An 18,738-nucleotide genomic window follows, 5' to 3' on the forward strand; every position below is an offset into this window, starting at 1 on the left:
ATTAGAATGTTAAAGATGATTGCTGTAAATGACAGGAGGAAAATACAGTTAAACTGAGTGTTCAACTTGTTTTGCTTTCTTTTGTCCCTGCAGCAGCAAAGACCTTGCTCAACAAAAAGGCTGATGTTAAGGTAAGACTTAATTGTGTTCCTCATACTTTTCAAAACCTCTTTTTCTTCTTTGTTGTCCTTGATCAACAGACTGTCTCCTCTATCTACCTCTTTGCCTATTTTTCTCTTTTGGAACATTTATTTTGCTCAAAAACTGCTTTATTGTCTTGTGATAGTTGTTCACGTTTGTGCATCTAAACGAGTGCTTGTGAATTCCCAAGTCAGGCAGTTTTAAATAAATTGTTAATCTTTAAAAAAAGCTCTGGTCTAGATACACATCTGTTGTCTCTGCTCCTGCATTAGCCTGAATGTTGCTTTTCTGCCCACAAGCTTCCAGTAGTAAGTTCGTCTAAAGGCCCCCTTTATTTTGATCCACCTTTATCTGGATCTTCTTTATTGAATATACCATCTGTTAGCCCTCCTCATTGCAAAGCTTCATCCCCCTCTCATTCCACCATCTTGGCCTCTTCCTCCTATTTTTTAGTTGCTTCCTTTTCCTCCTCACCCCATCTGGTCATTAACCCCACAGTCCCGCTCATTCTTAAATGAAGATCTCTCGCCATCCCACGCTCACGGAGATGCTTGGCAGTAACACATCCCACACACAGCTCCCATCGCTGCGTCTGCATGCATGATGTGAAGCATGGAACATACTGTTCATTTATGCGCTATAGTGCAATTTGTACAGGTATGTTCAGGTGTGTGTTTGTCACATACGTCCAGTTTGCCCATAAGAAACGTGAACATGTGGGTGAAGGCACGCCTCCACATGGTGAGTGTGTAAGCATGGGTGTCGGTGTAAGTGTGGGTGGGTATGAGAGAATGCTCCTTCCCTCCTTTTCCTCCAATGCTCGTTCGTTTCACCAGGGAATGTGACTCCGGTTCCAGGAATAGCTGCCAGTCTGGACCCTGGAAACTCAAACGACAGAAATAGACTCTTACTTCCACTGCGGCGCACTCATCGCTTAGCAACAGACTCCCTACACACTCACCCCGAAGCATTTCTAAAGCCGTCCTCTTCATTTGCTAATGTCCCCGCTTTCTTTCCTTTCTAGTCTTGATTCTCCTTCCTTCCTTCCTTCTTCCTCGTTTCCTCATGTTATTGCGGCCTCCTCTTATCCTTTGCCACTCTCCTTTCTTGCTCCCTCCTGGCTCATTAATGTGTAAAGGCACCTGACGCTTCTCAGCTGTAGCACCTGTCCAGTGTATGCAGGCGCTTTCTCTTTGGCACTAGTTAGCCACCACCTTTAGGCTCCGTGGTGTAAACTAGCTCAGTTAAAGCTAAATCATTCATCATTTTAACCAGGGTCAATCTTTTATCCAAACAATATTTTTTTTATGAAATGACAAAAAAAGCTTCAGCTTATATCGAATATGAATAATTTTTAATTATAAAGTTTATGGTGCCATCTTCTTTCTTGTTGCTCCTACTGCTGTTAAGAGAGTGTTGCATTTTTGCTTTTGCCGCCTTGACTGGCAAACTTCCTCCCTTTTCCCTGATGTCTCTCCTTTCTTTTATTCTTTCTTGCACCAGCATTCTTTTGCTTTAACTTTAAAGTCAGACTCCTCTAAAGACGTTTCCTCTTCATGAATCCCATTTCCTTTTTTTGGGCAGAAGTTATGTTTTTGTTCTTCAGTCGGTATCATTGCTCATTTTATGTTCTCCCAACCTCTTCTTTTTATCTATCATCTTCACAACCATCAATAAATTCATCCCTTCAATTGCCTGAGGACAGAAACGCAAGTCCAGCTCGACTGTGCAGTACATGGTGAGCATGCCAGTTACTCATTTGAGCCATCACTCCTTTTTTGATCATACTTCTCCATCAACTTCCCTTTAATTTATCCACCTCTTTCTCCTTTGACAGCAGGTATTGGTGCTTTGCCAAAATTCTAGTTTAAAGTCTACCATTTAGTGAAATAGCTAATGTAGTTCTAAACAGTGCTTCTGGGTGGCAGCAGGTTCTCTCTTTTGTAAGCAAATTGTCCCAAAAGATAATCCTTTGGATGCATTTTGATTAGTTGACGGTTTAGGATTAACCCCCAACTAAACCCAATCATTGTACTTCACTAATTTATTCCAAGATGAAGCACCAGGTTCTAAAATAAAAAGTTTTAAATCAAGATTTAAAAATACAAATTCAGAGATACTTAAAATATAAAAAGGACGTACATAACATAGACAGAACTACTATCTGAGACTTGGACTCAAAATCCTGCTTAAATGGTGCAAAGACTTTTGTATTACTATTGTAGAGACCCATGACTTGGCCTAGACTTGCACTTACATTAGCAGCCATTCAAAATGGCCCTTCCCAGTCAAACGCCAGCCGAATGGCAGCCAATTCCAGCCACTGCAGTGACCCCCTCCTTCTCCTGGGCGTGCTTTTTTTTTTTACTTTGACTCCACCCTTTTACTAATTTACATGGAGAAGGTGCTTCTATTTAGATCTTAATCTCCACAAATCATGACCGAAAGAATAGTTTAGTACAAAGATTAATGTTTAAAAAAGGAATTGTGGATGGAACAGACAGGGACCAGCCAAGGACCCATCAAGGAAAGTGGGGACATTTTGAATGGCTACTACTGTAAGGTTTTAGGCCCAGTTACTTTCTTAACACATAATAAGAATCGAGATTTGACTTGGATTCAAACTCTACAAACTTAACTCTGAACCAGAACCCGAGTCTTGTAAACAGTAGGCAAACTGTTAATGTATGTTGATGTTTTACTTTGTTTAAACTGAAATGTGTCTAATAAAGGAATAAAAGCTTGAATTGGACTTGTAAGGAAAAAAATGACTGCAAGGATTTCTAGTGTATACAAGTAAGGGTGCCCCGATTACAGGTTTCTGGCCGGTTACAAAAAGCCATTACAATTTTGACTCAAACAGATTTCTTTTTATAACTAACACGGTCAATTCCTATAAGATCACTTATTAGATAGTTCAGTGTTATCTTACTAAAAAAACATTCATCAGTGCTGAAACAACTGCTTTCAAGTAAAAACTAGAGTTGAAGACCTTTACAATGGGTGGTTTTCTAACATTTACAGAGGTAGATCAGATTGGTGGAAAAAAATCCTCTGATCCCTCAAAAGAAAATCCAAGCCCCTCGATCGACTGACTGATTAAATCGATGCACAACTATACATGCACTTTTACATGCATACACTTGCTACAACTTCAGGAATAACATCTCTCTGTGTTAATTAACAAAATTGAGTCAAACAACATTTAAAACCAAGTAAGTAGTTTTAGTAAATCTGAAAGGTATTTTAGTCTCCAACTTGTCAGTCTCTCCTCTTTTCCATCTCCATAACTTTTCCACCACATTCCCTTTCCCAGCAAACCAACCATGGAAGGTGTCTGGATTTCATCCTTATCCCTCATCCTGTATACTTTAAACAACAATGTTTGCTACCTTCTCAATGAATCATACTGTGGTCTTGTTCGGAATATGAGAATAATGAATAAAGTAAATTTAGGAGGCTTTATATCATGAAGGAGGTCTTGGCCTACTGTCATGGTGCAAGCACTGGAGATGATCAACTTCCTCGCTCTTGGTTGACTTGAAGAGAAATCGTTCATCCTGTCTGGGTTGACAGATGAAGATGGGCTTGGATGATTGAAAGTCTGTGTGAGAGGAGGACATATTTGAGAACGGTTGGATTAGAGTTTACTGCATGTGATTTGTTTTGTTTTTATCTTGGCTGTTCAGTGTTTTTGTGTTGTTGTTTTTTTCTGCCTCTTTGACCTGTGCTCTCCTTCTATCCTCTCCTCTTCTACGTATGTTAGTTCAATGGTATATAGAGGCCATAATCTACCACATTAACACAGGCACAATATTCTTTTTATCCCTCAATTTACATACTAGGACCACCTTGAAAGAACGATTTTTTTCCTGATTGTTCATAAAACTGCTCCTTCTTTTTTAAATCAAGTTGACGATTTTCTCTCCCTTTTCAAAAATCTTCACTCCCACATCACACAGTCCTTGGCATTAAGCAACCGGTGACCCCGTTTGACCTCACACCGATGAGTTGGGACTGCTGAGATGGAACAGATTTGCATGTTTAAGATTTTATGTAATGGGAGCCGACTTTCTAAAAGTGACTCACTTTGATGATTCACTTCCACTCCCAGTATTCTGCCCCACTTAGCAATTTCCAGTCGATGTTTTTTCCGAAAAGGTTTAATCGAGATTCGAAGCCAAACCGCTATGATCAGTCCGATCTCTAAAGGACTGGCTCCCCTTTGATGTGCCGTTTTCTAAACAGCATTTAATCTTTTGCTTTAAAAACAGATATTCAAGTCCAAAAAGGGGGGGGGGCATCATTGGTGGCCATGAGATGATCTCCTCCAGTACCACTCACCCCCACTATGTCACATCTTACAATAAACAGATGTGTTTTGACGAATAACATTAAAGATAATCTGCACTGTTTATCCCGGTAGCAGCCTCTTACTTTCTGGACTCCACACTGTATATGATATGCAGCTATTTTTATCTTGATATGCTTGTGAGGTCATTCACATATGATTATGTTCCAGTTCTTTATATGGACATTAGAAAATAAGCTTAAATAAACCTTTTAGAATAAATCTGATAACTGAAACGTGCAACATCCTCCAATTTATTAGCACTTTTGGAAAATTAGTTTTTTAACCCTCTCAGGCTCAAATTAAGTTGTAGTTGCAGGAAAAATCTGATATTTGGAGAAAATGATCATATGGGTTAGTAATATACAATTCAGACTTTGTTTTAGAGAGACCTTCACATGCAATGAATTCTGGGATGTTACAGATTTTCAACAGTGGCCCGGAGTGGTAAATTAACACTGAAGACTGAATCTGATATGAACGTTAACTTTATTTGAATGTCTCAAACTAAATTTTAACAAAACAAAATTCGAAAAAAAAAAATTTATCTCGCAAAATTAGAGACAACTTTTTCACAAACGTTTTCTCCACCGACATCTCAAAACCTCTTGAGAAGGCAGTTTATGTTAAACTGTTACTCAAAATATAGGCAAACTAGTAGATAAAGCATGTAGCATCCACTGGTACATGTTTGGGCACATGTTGCAAATCCACAACATCGAAATCGAGATGCCTCGAAAAACCCAGAGGGGATAAAATCTACTAATTGGCATGTGTGATATCTATACACATTCATGATACATCTTATGTAGTATTGATTTCAAAATATTGGAATTTTTAGTGATACTTACATGAAATCGATGCTTAGAAAATCTGTTTCAGTGACACCAAGGACTCAGCCATGTTGAAAGTGAGTCAGCAGTGCTATCTGGTGAGCTGGAGAGAAACTGTTTGCTGCAAATGCACAACTAAGTCCTTCTGTTGTACTTCTGAGTAACAAAAGCTCTTAAAATATGGATGTGGAGTAATTAGCTTAGTGGAATTTAGCTGTTGCAAATCTGCAACATCTGCCTGGAGAGGGTTAAAGCCCAAATATTTTATGGCATCTGCTCAATCTCACATGAAAGGTGTAGACAAGTTCAACCTTTTATTTAGAGTTTCCAGGGGAAAAAAATCACATTGAGGATTATATGTATTATCAAAATCTGCAGACTTAAAAAGATCCTTAAAATTCACTCCAAGATAAATGTAACTAGGGCATATTTGAGTTAATGCAGTTTTTTACAGATAGCTCATGGTATGAAGGACCTTTGTCTAGTAATGGATCATTTGTGGTATAGATATTGGATTAAATAGCATTATGCTGTTCCAGTTTTTTTGACTTATCTGTCTTCCAAGGAGCCCAAATTTATGCTAATCTATTTTAACTGGCTTGGTCACTTCTTTCCCAGGCTCTTTGTAGTTCTTCCTATAATCTGATTTCCAGCTCTGCTGCTTTTTCACTGGCTTTTACCATGCATTTTTTTATTAACTAACATACCCACCAAATAAAAAACTATTTGGAAACACCAGCATACATGACTTTAAGCCTATAGAGAGACAGGTGCACGGTTTCATCCAGATGCATGTAAGAAAAAGCATGATGTTAAAGGACATAAGAAACATTTCACGTTGTCCTTTAACAGGTTTTTAGCAAGTAGCTCCTTTGTAATCCCTTTGATGAAGGTTAAATCAAGCTGTCTAGCTTTTTGTTTTGTATCTGTGGTATTTTTGCAAAGGTTCAGTTAAATGAATTGGAACATTTGTGTCTTTATGAACGATTCCTGTAAGCAAAGAGCTTAAGGATCCAGTTTAAACTTATTCTTCTTATATACCATTATGCATTTACCAAAGCCAATTATCAATGAAGTCATATATCCCAAATCTGCACCAAAAAAGTGCACTAAAGAACTGGTTGGTTATTAAAACCTTTTTGTTTAAAAGTTTGAAACAAACAGGAAAAAAAATGACTTCCAAAATTCAATCCAGTCTCTTATTTACCTAAAAAAGAGGTGAAAAGGCAGCAGCTTTAAAAAAGCCTCAAAAAGTGAGATATTGATTAAGCTGAATATGAAGTATGTCTAATTCCCAAAAGCAGACTCCAAAATTTCTTGGAGTCTGTTCATACTACTGCAATGAACACACGCACACACCTGCATGGACAGACCCTCTTACTGTTGTTAACACTCTCTGTTGTGTCTCCTCCCTTTTCCTCTCATTTCCTGCACAGCCCCAGACAAACAGCACCAAAAACAGCATAGTCACCAGTCCCAAAGGAAACATCCCTTTACCTGCTCTGGTATTTACCTCCCTTCCTCCCTTCACTTGTGTGTTTGTGATATTTGTGCCTTAAAATCTCTGTGTCTTCCCCCCTACTGCTACTCGTTTGTGTTAACTTCTCTGTGCATCCGTCAGTCGTTGGTAATCTTTGGTGAGTTCTGTGTTGGCCACAGCCGCTGGTTAGGTTTTAAATCAGCAGGTAGTGTCAGGAGATATTTCCCTGTGACAGGTGGGGATGCTGTGTGACTTGCAGCCAGGTTGGTTCTGTGTCGGGATGACATTTGACCCGTCTTTGTTTCTAAAAAGAATCGGACGCCGACCGCCTGCAGGGACTGTCACTGTGATTTAACTAATTCGTCTTTTTGGAGAACTGCTCCCCGGCGTGTGAGCCCAAAGGTTCATGCATTTCACTCTAATAACACCTCAGACGATCAGTTCTGTTGGCATCAAATTTGAAAGGTTGAAATGGGAGCATGTGTGTTTATATGCTTGGAGGAATATATAGAAGTGCAACAAAAACTTAGCTTTTTCTTTGAAGTTTCCAAAATGCTAATCATAAGCAACCATTTTCAACCCAAACCTAATCTCCCTTAATGGTCCGATCATCTAGCAGTTTAAGTATCCTAAAAAAGATCTTGAAAAGTAGAATAATATTAAGTCATGTATGTTAAAAAAAAACTTTTCCATGAATCTCAATATTTGGTGGCAGATAGATTCTTATACTGACTTCAGAGAGATTTCCATGGACAGAAACATGGTCATGTCAGGGAAAGTTTCTCCCTATAGTGTCCTGGGTAGGTCCCTGGCTTCTTCATGCTAAGATGGAGCCAAAGCAAAGCCTGAATCCAGAACTCACTTCCTTTGGACCCAAGATCAATGCACTGTTGTCTCTTTTAACAGCCAGTTCAAAACATATCTTTCTACATCTGCTTTATTTTCATGCATTATTGGCTTTGGGGAAGTACTTTTGGATTTCCTTATCTTGAGAGGGAATAAATTGAGTTTTACTATTCAAAAGCAACGTCATCATATTTGGAGTCACAGCCATCTTAAATAGTAAGTTGTAGAAAAATAGATTTAGTTAAAACTCAAGCTATTGTAGTACTTTCCCTGGTATATTATTAATATAGCTTAAAAAATGAACATTAGGAGGGAAACTTTAATCAGTTTTAATACAGACTTTTTACAACCTACATTTTTAGCATTTACTATCCCATGCCTGGTTATTATAGTTTTAAAAACCTATGAGAAAAAATATGTTCAGTTCCTTCTGACAGACTTTGGTTACTGGGATACATATTCTCAACTGCTCTACTTTATAGAGGGAGAATAAACAGGTTGAAATACAATTACTGTAGCTACAGCCAGGGATAATGTGTAATTTGAATAAAGAACAAACCTAAAAATATAAAGTGAAGAAGTTGCATTTTTTTTTTTTATCTATGCTAGGAATAGTTGGTGAAGATCATCAGTCATCCTGGTCTTAGTCATTCCAAAAAGGTTAAAAAAACAAACTCCTTGACTCTTTGAAGAGTTTGAAGATGTTTCACTTCCCATCCTGGAATCTTTTTCAATTCGAAATGTCTGAAATAACGTTGAGTTGCTTTATACAGTAGCCCAACAAAGCCTTGTTTTTGCTTAGACAACATGCACATGTTGGTGTGATTTGGGAGAACTTAATTCTCCCCGTTCCAAAGGGGTGGACCCATTCCTCCGTTTCAATTTGCATGTTGTGTAAGCAAAAAATGCTTTGTTTGGCTACTGTATAAAGCAACTCAATGCTATTTCTGACATTTTAAAATTGAAATAGCTTCCTGGATGGGAAGCGAAACGTCTTCAAACTTGGAAACAAAGTTGTTGTTTTTTTCACCTTTTTGGAATGCTAGAACAAGCATTTGTTTTCTTTTTTCAAAACCACGCAAAAACTTTGTTTTCCTGAGTAATGTATGTCAGCATTTGGTTTTCATGTTTAGTTTTTTCTATACCAATGTCAGATTAAATATTCATGTGAAACTGTCGGATTATAAATACAGCTTCCTTTAAAATGGAAATTATAAACATGCATCAATCAGTTTTCTTTGAAATGTTAAAAAGCAGTTTGCCTTGCCTGCCCTACAAGCCTGAGAGAACAGAATATTTTGCAAAATTAAGTTCTCGCAAATCACACCAAAAATTGTTTGCATTATAGATATGTATTAAAACTCTACTTATAGAAAAATCTTCTCTCTATACTTTTGAGATCTACCATACATCCTTTCCTCTGTATATTCACTCATACCCTGGGACCACAGTTATAAATGGGTGTAAATGTAGCTGCAGATGCCACTCTCATGATCTCACTAACTGTGACATGTATCACAGCTGAGCATGTAATAATAATCTATTACACCTTCAACTCCATGGAGTAAAAAGCGACACGTGCAGCTAAATGAGCGTGCTTCTAAACCAGGCATGCCTACAGTGTGTTCCTCATGACTGAGGTTGTAAAGTTCACTTATGCACTGTTTGGCTCATGTGAAGAGTGGTTAATGGAAAATTTACATGTATGTGCTAAGGACCCTTTTTAATGTGCATTGAAGCTGTTTGTGGAACAGCCAGATTCAATGATCCTTGAAGGGAATCGAGGGTGGCTGGGATCCATTTTATGCTGCCATTAGTGTTTAATTTTTAGCTGTGCTAACTTATTCCTTATAGCCCATAAGCAGACTGCCTTCAATTCCATAACCATAATCATCTGACTTGTAAGCTGTTGTCTTAAATAAAGGAATTAGAAAATACAGGAATATCTTCAAACTAATTCTGGTTATTAACTCTCCAATCACACTAAAATACAGTATATCTGTTTAATTGAACCAAAGTGAAGTCAATGCTGCTCGCTTTCACCATCAGCAGTCACACCCACCTGATGTGCACACCCCAGGTGCTTTGTTCTCATACATCATCATCTGAGTTTCCTTCAGTGCCTGTTTCCCTAGGAGACAGTTGCCAAGGCAACAACGGGAGCATCAGAGAGATATAGAGAGACAGCTAATGATTGGTCATCACAGAGGTGTCACTTCCTGCAGGGAGAGAAGTGCTGTTGAGAATATGGAGCGTGCTGATGGGAACTGATTTACTGTATGTCAACTTGAGTTATCAGGGATCAGAGACTGCAGAAATATGAAGAGAAAGTGTTGCACTGGAGGTCACAAAAGTCAGAAACGGTGTTTGAAAGGTGCCATGGACAAAGCTCTGGATTCAAGTGTTAGATCATTACATAAAGATGCTAAATTACTGTTTATAATGGTACAATGGGGTTCAAGTTGTAGCATCTTGTCTCAGTAAAGACACGACTCATTGAAGGGATGGTTTATCATCTCAGTCTATACTGGATCGTAGAAGAGCTTGACCTCTTTTTATCCTGAGAGTTCGTTCATGTTTTTGTGCAGGATTTGCCAACCATCAATCATAGTAAACTTTATGCATCATATATCAGCTGGCAGATTCTTCTGATTTTATTTATTTGCAATCCACATGATTCAGTGTTTGTGCTTCTGAGAGCATGTAGGGTACTTCAAAATCAGTCATGCACAGGTGGCTTGTCCAGAAATAAGATATTGCTCCCATACAGCAGAGTCAGGCTAAGTTTGGGTTTAAAAGAACACAGTTGGTGTGTTGTGAGGACATCTGCTTTCTTTTTTGGCATAGTTCTTCTTTGAGGGAAAGAATTTGTTTGATGTGTTAATTTTACACTATTTGGTTGGATTAGTGTCACTGTTCTTTGGTTGCTTGTCTGCAAGAAACTGAGCTGACTCCAAATTACAGTTTTCAGCTAATCCACCCACTCTGTCGCTTTGTTGGAGGGTTCTACCCCCATCTCTCCCATCAGTGTTTCCAAGCACTTTCTGTTCATCCAACATTCTTGTCTCTTCTTTTTCTTTACTCTGTCCATTTCTTTCTGCATTTTACTTCAAATTCTGTTCTTTCTTTCTCTGTCACTTTTCCTCCATCTTCTTCCAACTTCCCCCCTATACTCTTCTAGGAACCTCAGACAACTGTCATCCATAATCCGGTGGACGGGACAAAGGTATTCTTCATTCCCACATCCCGTTCTTACCCCTCATCCCTTTCTCTCATTCTGCTCCTCTTCCTTTTCCTTCTATCCTTACTACATTTTCCCAACATCCATGTGAGAGTAACAATGCGTGGCGTGTGGTGTTGTATTCATGTGTTTGTGACATGTTGAACTCCTCAGATATCGTTTTAAGTAGGCTAACAAATGTGCGTTACCTCTGCATGTATATTTGTTACGAGCCAGTTTTTGAGGTCAACAATTAAACGGCAGAAAGACCTGCTCTTGTAATCGCCTTTTTAAAGAAGTTCTGCTTATTCATTGTTTATAATAGACATGTTCCTTGCATACAGGTGCATAAAAATGTAATAGAATTAGATTAAAAGACGTATTTCTGTACTCCAGTTCAATGAGTGTTTATTTATATCATTATTACACACATGGTAATGTACAGTGGGTACAGAAAGTATTCAGACCCCTCTAAATTTTAAATTGTAGCCATTTGCTTAAATCAAAAAAGTTCATTTTAATTCTCATTAATGTACACTCAACACCCCATCTTGAGAAATTTATTAAAAATGAAAAAATAAAAACTGAAATATCAATTGGTCAGAAGTATTCAGACCCTTTGTTGTGACACTCTTATTTATCTCACATGCTGTCCTTTTCTTCTGATCCTCCTTGAGATGGATACGTTCCTGCATTGGGGTGTTTAATTAAACTGGTTGGACTTGATCAGGAAAGGCATACACCTGTCTATATAAGACCTTACAGCTCACAGTGCATGTCGGAGGCACCTTAAAGCTGCTTGTGAGCTGCCATAATAGAAAAGAAAAGGAAGAAGAAGTGCATGTCAGAGCAAATGAGAATCATGAGGACAAAGGAGCTGCCCAAGAAGCACAGAGATGGAATTGTGACAAAGCTCAGACCTGTCCAAGGTTATAAAAGGATTTCTGCAGCAGTCAAGGTTCCTAAGAACACAGTGGGCTACATAGTCGTAAAATGGAAGAAGTTTGGGACGACCAGAACTCTTCTTAGACCTGGCCGTCCAGGACTAGGAAGAGTTCCTCTTTACTGTGTCCGAGCACAAATTTCTTAATTTTTTGTTTTTTTTTTCAGTCAAGATGGAACGCTGAGTGTGCATAAATAAGAAATAAAATGACCTTTGTGGGTTTCTTAAATGGCTGAAATGAAAGAAATGGTGAAAAATGTACCGGTAATGGAGTCTGAATACTTTCCATACCAACTGTATCTAAAGTATTTATTTAACAAATTTTTTTTTTTTTTTTTTTTTTGCTTAATGGCAAATAATTAGAACACTAAATGTCATCTCTCAGAAAATAACTGACTAATGAAAAAAAATTATTAAGAAAGGTTGTCTATATATGCTCTAAGTACTTAATCAGTGCGTTTTTGCATGTTTTATGCATCAGTGTTCTCTGGCTGTAGATATTAATGAGCCAAGGTTGCTACCACCCATATGTATCCTTGGCTCGGTTGTCTCTCATTTTCTTCTTGAATTTACCCCATAGCTTAATGGCCAATTTGATACCACACTTATTAAAGCAGCTATTGTTACTAGACAGTGTAGGGAGTCACTGCTAGACTCTCACATTTGGGACGAACAAGGCCATCTAACATTTCCTGGTAGACAGTTTGCCTGCCTTTGGACATGATAAAGCTTATTGGATCAATACTATTCAAATAACATGACTCTCTAGTGTATATGCTCACCAACAGTAAAATCAACTTGTGTTCTCCTTCTGTCTCCACAGACATAATGGGGAAAATATACTGTTACAAAAACTTGAAATACTTCCCTCTGTGTTTGGAGAAAAGTAGATATAGATTAACTTTTAAAATCTAATTCTTTACCTTAAGTAACTTCTGGATAACGATTACACCAGTTCAGGTGGACCTGTTTTTATTTGGAACAAATATGGACTGATGTTTATTCTTTTATTTTTTGTAAATGTGGAGAAGAGCAGTTATTATTTATCAAATTGTAAACCTGCAGCTGCAAATAAAACAAAAAGTAACATAAAAAAGAACCTAAAACCTGATTGTGGAGGTGTTTGGTCGATCTGATAGCTTTGCATAAGTTCATTATTGATTTGTAATCTGGAAATCTCAGTGCATCATGATTTAGAATAAGAGATATATTTTATACGTTTAGTCCCAATGCAACAGTTTCTACCAACAAAAATATTGTGTCCAAATTGATCCTAATTACAGCATTTTGTGGCAAAATGTTCAGATGTCTTTTGTAAAGCTGCCGACAACAAAATATTCACCTTGGAGATGATAGAAAATACTTTTATCTGAAAATTGATATTTCAAATAGTGAAATATTTTAAATGATTTCCTCAGCATGAATTTATTTGTGAGAAATAGAATCTCACAAATGAAATAGTTTGGAGAAAAAAAAAATTATTCATTTAGTCTTTTTAATCACAGATTCCAATTAAAAGTTATTTGAAAATACTTTAAAAGAAAAATGGCTCATATATATCCTTTTCTCTAGAGTGCACTTTGGTCCATATTGTGTTCAGATTAGTCCAGCTCTTTACTCAGATTACAGCTACAGCTTTCAGTCCAGTTATAATGCAGTCATATTCGGTTAATTAGATGATGCATCTTGGTTAAAAAGTCATCCATCAGAGGAAGAGCAAATGATTAGATCTAGTAGTTAAATTAGCAATTAGATATAACATTAAAGAGCAAAACCTTTACAGATTTTCTGATCTCTAAGCCTTTTTTTTTATACCAACCAATTTTTCATTTCTTAAGTTGTTTAAAATGAAAGGGCTGGAATGCTGGTAAATAAGTTTGTAGATTTGTAGATCTGCTGATGTAAATAGTACATTTTTTTTGCATAGTATGTACTGGCAAATTTTGCATGAGTTTGCAGAAACAATTCTTTCAATCAATGATTGAGTTTTCTGGTGTGTTTTAACAAGCTTTTTTTTTAGATTTGTTATTAGTCGACAACAAATATATTCAATATACACTATATTGCCAAAAGTATTTGCTCACCTGCCTTGACTCACATATGAGCTTAAGTGACATCCCGTTCCTAATCCATAGGGTTCAATATGACGTCGGTCCACCCTTTGCAGCTAGAACAGCTTCAACTCTTCTGGGAAGGCTGTCCACAAGGTTTAGGAGTGTGTTTATGGGAATTTTTGACCATTCTTCCAGAAGCGCATTTGTGAGGTCGCACACTGATGTTGGACGAGAAGGCCTGGCTCTCAGTCTCCGCTCTAATTCATCCCAAAGGTGTTCTATCGGGTTGAGGTCAGGACTCTGTGCAGGCCAGTCAAGTTCATCCACACCAGACTCTGTCATCCATGTCTTTATGGACCTTGCTTTGTGCACTGGTGCACAGTCATGTTGGAAGAGGAAGGGGCCAGCTCCAAACTGTTCCCACAAAGTTGGGAGCATGGAATTGTCCAAAATGTCTTGGTATGCTGAAGCATTCAGAGTTCCTTTCACTGGAACTAAGGGGCCAAGCCCAGCTCCTGAAAAACAACCCCACACCATAATCCCCCCTCCACCAAACTTTACACTTGGCACAATGCAGTCAGACAAGTACCGTTCTCCTGGCAACCGCCAAACCCAGACCCGTCCATCAGATTGCCAGATGGAGAAGCGCGATTCTTCACTCCAGAGAACGCGTCTCCACTGCTCTAGAGTCCAGTGGCGGCGTGCTTTACACCACCGCATCCGACGCTTTGCATTGCACTTGGTGATGTATGGCTTGGATGCAGCTGCTCGACCATGGAAACCCATTCCATGAAGCTCTCTGCGCACTGTTCTTGAGCTAATCTGAAGGCCACATGAAGTTTGGAGGTCTGTAGTGATTGACTCTGCAGAAAGTTGGCGACCTCTTCGCACTATGCGCGTCAGCATCCGCTGACCCCGCTCCGTCAGTTTACGTGGCCTACCACTTCGTGGCTGAGTTGCTGTCGTTCCCAAACACTTCCATTTTCTTATAATACAGCTGACAGTTGACTGTGGAATATTTAGGAGCGAGGAAATTTCACGACTGGATTTGTTGCACAGGTGGCATCCTATCACAGTTCCACGCTGGAATTCACTGAGCTCCTGAGAGCGACCCATTCTTTCACAAATGTTTGTAAAAACAGTCTGCATGCCTAGGTGCTTGAATTTATACACCTGTGGCCATGGAAGTGATTGGAACACCTGATTCCAATAATTTGGATGGGTGAGCAAATACTTTTGGCAATATAGTGTATATTTAAACCCATATCATTTTACACCAATCTTGTTTCAGGTAGATCAACTCATTCAGTTGATCTTTGCAGTTCGGGACCTTTCAGACCAAAAGTATAGTTATTTATTAATGTTATTATCAGTTCAACATCTCAGGATCCTAATACGCTAACTGATTAGATGGCTGATAAACTGTATTATAAATATGCATGTAAAAAAAAATGACAAAATGTGCAAAGATACAAAGAAAAGTGGGATCAGATATTAAGAGCTTATTAAATGTTAGTGTTCTCCCCCTCATATTAGGAACAGAAATGCAGTTCAACTTCCTCCTTGCTCTTTTCCTCTCTGCTTAGGTCACCAGCTGCTCTTTAAAGAGCTATAAAAAAGCACATTAGTGCTTTTGAAGCTGCTGTTGCACGTGTACACTCACTAATCAGGTCATCCAGTCTCTCTGCACCTCTCTACGTGCAGGGGAATTTAGACACAATTAATCTGCTAATTGAAAATCAGAAACTCCTCCTCTGGCGAAAGGAGTGACAGAGAGGCAGACAGGTGGATAAATATATCTGAGCTGTGCTGCTCTGCCCAGGAATACGGTCGATCTTCCTGTAAAAGGCTTTTCTGCTTCTGTTTTGATTTTTTTTTTTTTTTGTTAAAGGTGGAAAAGGCTCCTCTGGTGAATGGTTTTAAAGTTCCTGAAAGAAAAAAAACGCTAAAAATCTAGATGTAAGCCTGAAGTGTTAAAGTTTAAAAGTCAGGCAGATTTAGTCTGACTGCTCAGTTTATCGATGGTTCTGACTAATGTGTGGTTTCTTGGGTTTCCACTAAAGGATTTCTCAATGATTTGTGTCTATGTGTAAAATGTTGTCAGATGTTGTTGTTTTTGGAAACATGATACAGCATGATAGGGTGTGCCCCCTACTGGCTGGTGTTCCGCCTGTGCTGATTTACCTTGTTTACCCCTCTCGTGATGTGCTTCTTCATCTGTTCCCTGCATAATCTGAATCCCCTGCTGTGCTAAAGCAAAACATGATTGTTTGGTTTGTTTCCATCTCCAGGAATCATCAGATAGCAGCAACACCACTGTGGAAGATGAGGATGTGAAAGGTAAGGCTACAAAGACACCAATCAGAAGAAATCTGTTTACTGCTGTTGAAAAACAATAAAACTGTAGGATATCTTTCAAGCCATATTTGATGTCTCCATAAAGCAGTTTGTAAAGGCAGCCTCTTGTTTATCTGCAGGCTTAGGTAATGGATATCACATCAGACAGACTCAATGTTTTAAAATGCAGAAGAAATAAGAAGAAAATGCTTTTGTTTTCTTGACTGGAAGCTATTTTTAGATTTACCCTTTCCTTAAGAAAAATAGGCTTTTGTTTCTGACACTTTTTGGTAAAGAAAGTCTCTGTGAAACTGGTTACTTGGTGATTACTTTCTCTGAAAATCTGTGGAGCCTTGAAACTATACTGTTTACCTTTTGCTGTGTTTTTCTCTGAGCATCTTTTGTTTAGAACAATCTTCAGAGTTTTGAAAGGTATCTGCAGACTTTACTGTTGGCGTCTAGATTACCCTCCATACATCTTCATCTGTACGTTCCTCCATTCATGTGTTTGTGAAGAATCCATTCATCATTCAGTCCGGCATCCATCCATACATGCACCTGTTTATTCACCTTCCATGTGTCACTCTACGTATCCATCCACCATTTATTCTTCACTCTAAATAACAAAACCTATCAAATTCAACAGAAAATGCAGGGGTAACAATTTGCACTCAATTTGTTTGAGTTACACATCTTTACAATGAGTAAAACAAAGTCTACTCAACACTACAAATTCAATATTGTCAACGCAAACTCTGATTGGGGTCAAAGTCTCAATTGGGGTCTTCGTGTCAAACTGCACCACCATCTAAGATGCTTTCGTGACTTTTCAACAGTTTCTCACACTCTGTACCTCACATGGCTGCACAGTAAGTCTTAGATAATTCTGACTTTTTGAAACAGAAAACATAATTATGGTTTATAAACAGATAGACTTAAGGAACTTATTTTGAACATCACACTGTTTGCTTGTCACATGGTTTTAATGTTCTGAATAGTTTAGCAGAGAGTTACTTCCTTCCACATTCCAACATTTTGTTTATGTTGCATTTTCTACTCTTAAGAAAAGATTGGAATTACCCAGTATATTGTAGTGAATTTGCTATTTAATATGTAAAGATTTTTATTCACTGATTTGCATCAATTGCATTTACCACCCGTTAAAAGGATTTCTTAGAGTTTGTATCCATCTATCTTCATCCTTTCACCATTCCATACATGCATCAAGGGCTGAAACAATTAATCAGATTAATCGATTATTGAAATGATCATCAACTAATTTAGTAATCAGTTAATCATTAACTGGAGAATAGAGACTCTAAACCATGATTTTAGCTGACAGAGCAACCAACTTAGAGTAGTAATTATATCAGGACTGTAAAAAAAATTGCATTTGAGATATAAAAAAATGGCTGTCAATATGCTCAACCCAGAACTCCTCAAGTGGAAAACGTTTTTATTTTCCCCTGGTTCAATTTCATAAAAAGTCTTCCTTAAGGAACCTTTGGCTATCTGATTAATAACCGATTATTTGGAAAAATAGCCGACAGATTAATCAATTTGCAAAATAATTGTTAGTTGCAGCCCGATATGCATCCACTTAGTGAAGTGTCGATTTTGTACCCATACTTTCATCCGTCTATCAAATCATTTGTCCTTCTACCCATTGTTTACTCCATCCAGCTATTTGTCAACTGGTTTATCCATCCATTTGTTTGTCCTTTCATCATCCATCAACTAATTGGTCCAGTTTTGTCCTTCCTTTTTCTACTTTTGCAGTGTTTGTGCATTTTTTAAGCATTCAAAGTCTGCCTCTGGACTCACTAAGGGCTCAAATTATTTGATTTTTAGTCAACTGTGGATTTCAGCCTTTAGATATGGAGTGTATATTTTGTTAGAACCACTGATAAAGTCTATTGAGACTGAACCTTCCTGTTTATGTGCTGATTTTTAAATCAAGGGGACTACTTCTTCTTGAAAATAAATTTTTTTATATGTTTTTTATTTTATTTATTTTTTCACAATAAGTATTTCCCTAATATTTTTTGCTCTGCTTTAAATCAGCTGAAAGCTAACATTTTACTGACCCCTGGTGGAGCCAGATTCCATTGCCTCATGATGCATTTTGACACCTGCTGTGAGAGTGGCGGTGCGCCTGAGAGCTGCGAGTGGAGGGTGTGAAATGTCTTGTACGGCAATATAGTGGCTCTTCTCAAACGTTTTCAGTTGAATCTATTATCCTGAGTTGTGTCCGTTGGAATATTCAGCTGGCACACATTTCAGCACATCCCTCCACACTGTTTCAAGCCTTTTTTATCCCCCTTTGAGAACGTGTCAAGTTTTCTGTCTTCTGGAAGGAGTTCAGCACAGTAAAAAGCCCCATTTTACCATCTTACCTGACTGCAATGTGTCTAAATGGGGTCATGAATGCTTTATTTCAGTGTCAAGCACAGAACAGAATGTGCACTTCCACCTCCTCTTCCTCTTTTTTTAGAGGTTTTTGAATTCCCTAGCAACCACAGCTAAGAACGGC

General features: G+C 38.1%; 1 protein-coding gene across 50 annotated transcripts in view; it reads left to right on the forward strand.

Moving 5' to 3' along the window:
• The window catches only part of camk2b1 (calcium/calmodulin-dependent protein kinase (CaM kinase) II beta 1), a 92,035-nt gene that overhangs the window by 59,647 nt on the left and 13,650 nt on the right, over positions 1 to 18,738 (forward strand). For 7 of the 50 annotated variants that reach the window (XM_038292929.1, XM_038293256.1, XM_038292858.1 and 4 more), the window contains 5 exons: positions 97 to 131; positions 1,847 to 1,879; positions 6,762 to 6,830; positions 10,833 to 10,877; positions 16,160 to 16,208. In XM_038292929.1, the coding sequence (XP_038148857.1) occupies positions 97 to 131; positions 1,847 to 1,879; positions 6,762 to 6,830; positions 10,833 to 10,877; positions 16,160 to 16,208 (231 nt within the window). Of the gene's footprint in view, positions 1 to 93; positions 132 to 1,846; positions 1,880 to 6,761; positions 6,831 to 10,832; positions 10,878 to 16,159; positions 16,209 to 18,738 lie in introns of all 50 variants that reach the window. The other 43 variants (XM_038293132.1, XM_038292866.1, XM_038293088.1 and 40 more) reach the window with 12 other exon arrangements.

This window comes from Cyprinodon tularosa, unplaced genomic scaffold (genome assembly GCF_016077235.1).
Source record: "Cyprinodon tularosa strain WSP-4 unplaced genomic scaffold, ASM1607723v1 ctg109, whole genome shotgun sequence".
Lineage (NCBI taxonomy): Eukaryota > Metazoa > Chordata > Actinopteri > Cyprinodontiformes > Cyprinodontidae > Cyprinodon > Cyprinodon tularosa.